The 9,339-nt window shown below is 49.2% G+C and overlaps 1 protein-coding gene across 1 annotated transcript; it reads left to right on the forward strand.

Moving 5' to 3' along the window:
• The first annotated feature begins 1,253 nt into the window (after positions 1 to 1,253).
• LOC135981372 (uncharacterized) lies at positions 1,254 to 3,609 on the forward strand. Its single transcript, XM_065583583.1, has 2 exons — positions 1,254 to 2,183; positions 3,005 to 3,609. Exons 1-2 carry the CDS (start codon positions 1,646 to 1,648, stop codon positions 3,466 to 3,468), a joined length of 1,002 nt encoding a protein of 333 aa, XP_065439655.1. The 5' UTR covers positions 1,254 to 1,645; the 3' UTR covers positions 3,469 to 3,609.
• Positions 3,610 to 9,339: the final 5,730 nt, after the last annotated feature.

A 9,339-nucleotide genomic window follows, 5' to 3' on the forward strand; every position in this document is an offset into this window, starting at 1 on the left:
TATAAGCATGTTTGATGAATATGTATGTATTCCTGTAAGGGTTCTCCACTGCATGCTATTTTCTGCCAACATAAATGGATGCTGAGACAGCATCGTGTCTCCAGTTGTTCCCTGATCAAGCCTTCACGAGGTTTGTGGCAATATCCCTTCCTTATTAAAGTTAATGTCACTGGGGATTGCCACCTTCAACCATTTCCACATCCTTGGCACAAAGGAGAGTCTATTTCCTCCCTCGGGAGGATTACACAGCATTAAAGCTGCTCTCTCAGTGAAGATTAGCACGTTTTCTGACGGAATCATCCCTGTGAAGGGGGTGATCATCTCTCACCTTCCAGACTGCAGCGTCCCTGACTCACTTCATTCCCCTCAGCTCTCTCCAAAATGACTGCTTCAGAAAATCATCTTCTCTCTCGCTGCTATGCTCCTGGCATTCCCACCTGTGTGTTTCTTTTCCAACTCACTCAGCATCCCTTGCACCGTGGGAGGACTAATTACAAGAGGGCTTGCCATCTCCGGTGATGCTAGATCAGTGGAGATTGACATAGCGGACAGATTTCCTCAGAGCAAGTGTAATCGACATGGTGGTGTGATTGCCTATGCCTCTTTGACAGCAATTTTGTGCGTGGACAAATGATGTGTAACACGTATGGGGTCCACATGCGGTTTAGCATGAAAAATCTCTTTCCTGTAGGCATGGTCGGGGAGCAAGAGGGTAGTTCAGCATTAAGGCAACCAGGACGTTACCACATTGTCAAAATGTCTTGTGATATGGATAGTTTCCTAAGCAGGAGCTGGATTGAGACCACCACACAGCCATCAGATTATTAGAACAACCTTCAGCCACCACCAACCTGCACTGGAAACCTACCTCTAGCTCCAATATTTATCACACTATCAGACTGTATGGCTCAAGAAGAGATTATCTATTGTAATTGTCCTGATAAGAAAGCAGCTAAGAATTGTCACCAATTATCTCTCTTGGTAGACTGAGCGTTTGAATAGTTCTTTTACAAACAGAGATCTTAGAACTTCAAATGAACACAACAACTGAACCTGACAAATCTTGAGACACAAGGGGAATTTCACTGCTTTAGGTACCTGTTGTGCCTGCAGTCTTAGGAGCAAACATTATTAAAGGATTTATGCATTGAGACAGCTACGCTGTGCCCTTTAAGTGGCAGATCAGAAATCCCACCTATTAGGAAATAAAGTTTCCAGTAATCATCCGTTACTTCCAAGAACCTGGAACAAACCTCTGAGGCCTGGTCTACACTATGGGTTTAGGTCGACTTTAGCAGCGTTAAACCGAATTAAGCCTGGACACGTCCACACAACGAAGCCCTTTCTTTCGACTTAAAGGGTCCTTTAAACCGGTTTCTTTACACCACCTCCGACGAGGGGATTAGCGATTAAAACCGGCCTTTGCGGGTTGGAATTGGGGTAGTGTGGACGGAATTCGACGTTATCGGCCTCCGGGAGCTATCCCACAGTGCTTCATTGTGACCGCTCTGGACAGCACTCTCAACTCAGATGCACTGACCAGGTAGACAGGAAAAGACCCGCGAATGTTTGAATTTCATTTCCTGTTTGCTCAGCGTGGAGAGCACAGGTGACCACGCAGAGCTCATCAGCACAGGTAACTGTGATGGAGTCCCAGGATCGCAAAAGAGCTCCAGCATGGACCGAACGGGAGGTACGAGATCTGCTCGCCATATGGGGAGATGAAGCAGTGATAGCTGAACTCCGTAGCAGTAAAAGAAATGGAAAAGTATTAGAAAAGATCTCCAAGGCCATGAAGGACCGAGGCCATAACAGGGACACACAGCAGTGCCGCGTGAAAATTAAGGAGCTACGGCAAGTTTACCACAAAGCCAGAGAAGCAAACGGAAGGTCCGGGGCAGAGCCGCAAACTTGCCGCTACTACGCGGAGCTGCATGCGATCCTAGGGGGTGCAGCCACCACTACCCCAACCGTGTGCTATGACTCTCTCACTGGAGAAACACACAGGGAAGACGGTTCGGGGAACGAGGAAGATGAGGATGGAGGTACTGTAGGTAGCTCACAGCAGCAAGGAAGCGGAGAAACTGGTTTCCCCAACAGCCAGGATATGTTTGTGACCCTGGACCTGGAACCAGTAACCCCCGAACTCACCCAAGACCCTCAGGGCACACAGGAGACCTCTGGTGAGTGTAACTTTGTAAATATTTGTAAACATTACACAAAAAAAAGCAAGCGTGTTTAATGATTAATTTGCCCTGGCAATCGCGGCCAGTACATCTACTGGAAAAGTCTGTTAACGTGTATAGGGATGGAGCGGAAATCCTTCAGGGACATCTCCAGAAAGCTCTCCTTTATGTACTCCCAAAGCGTTTGCAAAAGGTTTCTGGGGAGGGCTGCCTTATCCCGTCCGCCATGGTAGGACACTTTACCACGCCAGGCCAGTAGCACGTAGTCTGGAATCATTGCATAACAAAGCATGGCAGCGTATGGTCCCAGTGTTTGCTGGCATGCAGACAACATCCATTCCTTATCTCTCTTTGTTATCCTCAGGAGAGTGATATCATTCACGGTCACCTGGTTGAAATGGGGTGATTTTATTAAGGGGACATTCAGAGGCGCCCGTTCCTGCTCTTCTGAACAGAAATGTTCCCCGCTGTTAACCACGCGGTGGAGGGGAGGGGTGAAGTGATCATCCCAGAGAATCGTGTGTGTGTGTGTGGGGGGTGGTTTACTTGTGTTTGTGCCGCATGTTAACCGGGAAACCGCAGCCCCTCCTTTTACATTGAAAACCCATTTTAAATGGACAACCCAGTTCATCCTTGATATGGGAAATGCGCTGCTGTTTGCAACCTTTCCCGCATGTTAAGAAGGTTAAAAAAGCCAAAACACTGTGGCCTACCATGGCTGCCTGCAAGCCGAAATATGCGACCTTGTAATGAAAGAGTGTACCCATTGTTCTCTAAAATGTGTCTTTTTTAACCACCTCTCCCTTCTCCTCCACCAGCTGCAAATGTTTCTCCTTCGCAGAGGCCCGTGAACATTAGAAAGAGAAAACGTAGGACGAGGGACGATATGTTCACGGAGCTGCAGATGTCCTCCCACGCTGATAGAGCACAGCAGAATGCGTGGAGGCAGTCAATGTCGGAGATGAGAAAAGCCCAATATGAACGAGAGGAGAGGTGGCGGGCTGAATGGCGGGATGAAAAGAGCAAGTGGCGGGCTGAAGACGATAGGTGGCGTCAGCTTGCAGACAGACGGCAAGAGTCAATGCTCCGTCTGCTGGAGCATCAAACTGATATGCTCGAGCGTATGGTTGAGCTGCAGGAAAGGCAGCAGGAGCAGAGACCGCCGGTACAGCCCCTGTGTAACCAACAGCCCTCCTCCCCAAGTTCCATAGCCTCCTCACCAAGACGCCCAAGAACACGGTGGGGGGGGCCTCCGTCCACCCAGTCACTCCACCCCAGATGATCGCCCAAGCATCAGAAGGCTGGCCTTCAATAAGAGTTAATGTTTTAAAATGCAGTGTGTCCTTTTCCATCTCTCCTCCCCCACCCATCCCAGGCTACCTTGGCAATTATCCCCCTACTTCTGTGAGGAACTAATAAAGAATGCATGAATGTGAAAAAACAATGACTTTATTGCCTCTGCAAGCGGTGCTCGAATTGGGGAGGGGAGGGTGGGGTCGGGTGGTTGGTTTACAGGGAAGTAGAGTGAACCGGGTCGGAGGGGGGGGGGGGTTTGGAGGGTTCATCAAGGAGAAACAAACAGAAGTTTCACACAGTAGCCTGGCCAGTCACAAAACTCGTTTTCAAAGCTTCTCTGATGCGCACCGCGCCCTGCTGTGCTCCTCTAACCGCCCTGGTGTCTGGCTGCGCGTAATCAGCGGCCAGGCGAGTTGCCTCAACCTCCCACCCCGCCATAAAGGTCTCCCCCTTACTTTCACAGATATTGTGGAGCACACAGCAAGCAGCAATAACAATGGGGATATTCTTTTGGCTGAGGTCTGAGCGAGTCAGTAAGCTGCGCCAGCGCGCTTTTAAACGTCCAAATGCACATTCCACCACCATTCGGCACTTGCTCAGCCTGTAGTTGAACAGGTCCTGACTCCTGTCCAGGCTGCCTGTGTACGGCTTCTTGAGCCATGGCATTAAGGGGTAGGCTGCTCTCATCTTGGTATCCTGGCGTTTCAGGGCAGGGGAAAGCAAGTCACAAAGTTCCATGAAAGTGCCCTTACGCATGCGAAAGTTCCGCAGCCACTGGGAATCGTCCCATACCTGCAGCACGATGCGATCCCACCAGTCTGTGCTTGTTTCCCGGGCCCAGAATCGGCGTTCCACGGCATGAACCTGCCCCAGTGACACCATGATTTCCACATTGCTGGGGCCTGTGCCTTGTGAGAGGTCTATGTCCATGTCAATTTCACTCTCGTCGCCGCGCTGCAATTGCCTCCTCGGCTGGTCCGGGTTTCGCCTTGGCATGTCCTGGCTCTGCATATTCTCCAGGACAATGCGCGTGGTGTTCATAGTGCTCATAATTGCCGCGGTGATCTGAGCGGGCTCCATGATCCCAGTGCTAGCTATGGCGCCTGGTCAGAAAAAAGGCGCGAAAGTAGTATCTGATGGACCAGGAGAAGGAGGGAGGGAGGGAGGGCCGAGTGACGACATGGCGTACAGGTACAGGAACAGGGAGAAACACAAACAACTGTCACACAGAATGGTCCCCCCAAAGATTAAACTGAAAACCCTGAGCTTAGCAGGCCATTGATTTCACGGAGGAAGGGGAAGCAAATGAATACAGAACAAATCTATTTTTTACATCTTAAGCTGGCAGCCGACGGTGCAGCATGAGTGATAGCCTCTCCAGTACGATGATGATGGATACCAGTCATAATATACCATTGTCTGCCAAAAGGCAAGGGGCTGCTGCTGTGTAGCAATGCAGCCCCACGTCTGCCAGCCCCACGTCCGCCAGCACCCAGCATCGCCCTCGGCCTCTTCTGGGTGCTTAGCAGACAATACTGGGCAATTGGCAGAAAATAGTATACTACGACTGGTAGCCATCATCATCGAAACATGTTTGCCCAGGCGGCCTTGATTGACAGCCACTCCAGTATGATGACGATGGGTACCAGTCATAATATACCATCGCCTACCAAAGGGCAAGGGGCTGGTGCAATGCAGCCCTACGGCTGCCAGCCCCACGGCTATCACTCATGCTACACCGTCTACCGCCAAAAGGCAGTTAGCAGCTGCTGCTGTGTAGCAATGCAGTCCCATGTCTGCCGGCACCCAGAGGACATATGGTGACGGTGAGCTCAGCTGAGCTGAGCGGGCTCCATGCTTGCCGTGGTATGTTGTCTGCACAGGTAACTCAGGTAAAAAGGCGCGAATCTATTGTCTGCCGTTGCTGTGACGAGGGGGGAGGGGCCTGATGACATGTACCCAGAACCGCCCGCGACACTGTTTTGCATCATCCGGGCATTGGGATCTCAACCCAGAATTCAAAGAAAAGGTGCGAAAGTAGTATCTGACGGACTAGGGGAAGGAGGGAGGGCGGGCCGAGTGCCGACATGGCGTACAGGTACAGGGAATTAAAATCAAGAACGGTGGCTGTGCATCAGGGAGAAACACAAACAACTGTCACACAGAATGGTCCCCCCAAAGATTAAACTGAAAACCCTGGGTTTAGCAGGCCGTTGATTTGACGGAGGGAGGGGGAAGCAAATGAATACAGAGCAAATCTATTTTTTACATCTTAAGACGATGGTGCAGCGTGACTGATAGCCCTTGGCATCTTTCTGGGTGCTTGGCAGCAAATACGGGGCGCTTGGCAGTTAGTGTCTGACGATGGTCTTCAGGCCTATTGCACAATCGGCTGCTTGGGGAAGACTCCGCTAATGTGCGATGACCCAACTTGTAATAGGACGGCTAACAGTCGTAATACACCATCTACTGCCAAAAGGCAAGCCCCACGGCTGCCAGCACCCAGATCGCCGATGAAGGCTACCAGTCTACTGCACCATCTACCACCAAAAGGCAGTTAGCAGCTGCTGCTGTGTAGCAATGCAGTCCCACGTCTGCCGGCACCCAGAGGACATATGGTGACGGTGAGCTCAGCTGAGCTGAGCGGGCTCCATGCTTGCCGTGGTATGTTGTCTGCACAGGTAACCCAGGTAAAAAGGCGCGAATCTATTGTCTGCCGTTGCTGTGACGGGGGGGGGAGGGGCCTGACGACATGTACCCAGAACCGCCCGCGACACTGTTTTGCATCATCCGGGCATTGGGATCTCAACCCAGAATTCCAAGGGGCAGCGGAGACTGCGGGAACTGTGGGATAGCTGTGGGATAGCTACCCATAGTGCAATGCTCCGGAAGTCGACGCTAGCCTCGTACTGTGGACGCGGTCCGCCGACTAGAGCACCTAGAGCATTTTATGTGTGGACACACACAATCGGCTGTATACAACCGATTTCAATAAAACCGGCTTCTATAAATTCGAACTAATTTCGTAGTGTAGACATACCCTGAAAGAAGTAAGAAATGGAGGGGGATTAGAAAGAGAAGCAGAGGAAGGGTAGAGGACAAAGATGGCTTCCAGGCAACATTTAGGTGGGGAAATGCACTCCTAACCCTAATTATCTGTGTCCACATGCATATTAATTACGGGTGCTCTGTAAAGCTCCCCTCAGTCCTCTCTAGCAGGAAGGGGCTATTTTTATAGGTATTCAAGACAATGTCCCATTTGAGACCTATATCCCATGCACGTTCCCCCCCCCCCCCCCCGCTGAGGTTTAAACCTCCTTTGGTTATGTAACACAAGGAGCTGGGGTCACAAGGTGGGTGGTCCACAGAGTAGGGTGAGGTGGCCTAAAACTGCCACGTTTTCCCCTATGCTTGGGAGTACAGCATGCCAAAGTGGGGGCCGTGATCTGAGATGGAAAATCAGGAGGTCCACTGACCTGAAAGCATCCCTCACGATCCCCTGATCCACCTTAGCTGGTGGAATTTCTATGGAGCAAATGGATGTTAAAGTTGCCTTCACTTTGGAGGAGTTTCTAGGGAGAAGAGGTGGCAATACCACATTTTACCCTCCTTAGAGGTAAATCATCCCTCTGGGACAAGGGGCTAGGCTGGCCCAGTGAGTGCAATGTACACCTCCATGCACCAGCAATAATTAATCTGGTCCGTAGCATCTGTTGTGGAAAATTGACCACACAGTTGATTTTGGATCACAGCCTGAGGCTCCTTTATTGATCAATCAAACATGCATGCATGGGGGAGTCAGCCAAGGCAGCCGAACCCCCCCGACAGATAAAATACGAGAGCTTATATAGGATAAAACCACAAAATTACATATACTTCCTTAAAATTTTACATTCATATAAGGAGTAAAGCAAAGCAAGCCTTTTCTGTTTTTTCCTTACTTTTGCCCTTTGCGGTTTCTTGCTCTGTCACCTGGCAGCTATTAATCCTAAACTGTTCCAAAAGGTTAATTCTGCTTTTATAGTTTCTACAGTTAGTTCTGCTTTTATGATTTCTCTTTTACCCTTCTTTTTCTATCCCCCCCTCCCCCCCTTTCCTCCTTCCTCCAGGCCACACATACAGTTCACCTGACATACATACAGTTCACTTGACCAAAGTTTAGGCCTTAGGCCATTTTCCTCCACACATCTAAACCAGTCAAGAAATGACTTAAAAATGGGAATTAAAATGCTACGGCTAGACTAGCTGACTCACATACAGCCTTGATCAAACACTTTGTCGAACCACTGCTAATGGTACAGGGTATATAAACATGAGACTTCTCTTTTTACAGCAACTTGTCACTGTAGTGTTATTTTTATCTATAGAAATGTTGTTATGGAAATCTTAGTGTGATTTTTAAAGGCTAAGAACTAGCACCCTGCTATTAACTAAGTACTACCAATAAAATGGTATTCAGCAAGAGATATTACCTGGTGTAGACTTGAAGGACTGTTTGTTTTTTAAAGGTTTGTGATTGTGTAATACAAGGTTGGACGGTTTGAGGACATTGATTCCCCAAATAAAGGACTTTTGGTGAGGTGAGAGGAGTGGGGGATGGAAAAAGGACTCCTCATCCACCGGAGAGAGTGGTGTTAAGCGGTTAGACCAGAGTATAAGGAATGACTCCTGAGTTCTGTCCTCAACTTTGCTACTGACTTGCTGCAGTTATCTAATCTCTTTGTAAAAGCAACGAGGAGTCCTTGTAGCACCTTAGAGACTAACAAATTTATTTGGGCATAAGCTTTCGTAACAAAAATAAATTTGTTAGTCTCTAAGGGGCCACAAGGACTCCTCCGTTGTTTTTGCTGATACAGACTAACTCGGCTACCCCTCTGAAACGAATCTCTTTGTGCTTCAGCTGACCCATCTCCAAAATGGGGACAAAAATAAATCTTTGTTCTCTGTTCTAATCTAGCACAAGGCTTCTCACTGTCCCTTTACTGTTGCCCCTGTTAGTATGTGAACTTTCTCCTCTGCAGCTCCTGCCATCTGGAACAGCTCTACTCCAGGGATGCACTAAAACTAACTAGGCCTTAGATCCAACAAAAATTTGCCTTTCCTCAAATTTTCAGTTGTATCTCCAAATTAATACTTCCTTCACCCAGAACCTACTGCCCTTTCTTTATCTCCTATTCTTGAGCCCTTTGTCCCTCCCTTTTGGCTTCTCCACTGTCCTCTCCACTCACGTGTCACTATGAGGAGCCATTAGGGGCCCTATCTCCTCATTCCTCACAGGATCCCAAATAGCTTCTCAGCAGTGTTCAGGGGTTATTTTTTCTATTCTTTTTATAAGGCTGCTCTTTGGGCTTCCTTCTGGTAGGCAATACTGAGCTGTGCGTTCCTGTCTCCCTTTCTGACTGCTTCCTCAAGCCTCAGCCAGCAACCTTAGCTATCCCTCTGCAAAGCTGGGATTCTAGAGTGTAAACGAAGGAGTAAGAGACAAAGGGCTGGATGAGTCTGGGGGAGGTGCTGAGGGACTGGAGGGGCATTGCTGAAGTGTGGGGGATGTAGGTCAAAATGGAGTCTGGTGTGTGCGCTTTGGGTGCAAGGCTGAAAGGCTAGAGGTGCATCAGACAGAAGAGCTGATGGGTTCTCAGTGGAGGATGGATGGTGGAAGGGCTGCTTGGTGCTTTGTCTTTTTTTTTTTTTTTTTTTTTTTTTTTGTGAGAGCGTGGATGAGAGGCACCTAGAAGAATGGCGGCTTAAGAGGAGAAGACCCATGGAGGAGAACTGAGAGAAACTCCTACTCAGCAGCAGGATGAAAGAGCAAGAGATCCCTGGGGAGCAGAGTGGGAAGGGTGAGAGGTGGGAGACC

The sequence above is a fragment of the Chrysemys picta genome, chromosome 2 (assembly GCF_011386835.1).
Source record: "Chrysemys picta bellii isolate R12L10 chromosome 2, ASM1138683v2, whole genome shotgun sequence".
NCBI lineage: Eukaryota > Metazoa > Chordata > Testudines > Emydidae > Chrysemys > Chrysemys picta.

What these genes read in the sequence shown, in the direction of transcription:
- LOC135981372 (XM_065583583.1), top strand. Translation starts at nt 1,646, where the DNA reads ATGGAGTCCCAGGATCGCAAAAGAGCTCCAGCATGGACCGAACGGGAG. An exon ending in GGGCACACAGGAGACCTCTG is followed by an intron (nt 2,184 to 3,004) that starts GTGAGTGTAACT and finishes CTCCTCCACCAG; the next exon opens with CTGCAAATGTTTCTCCTTCG.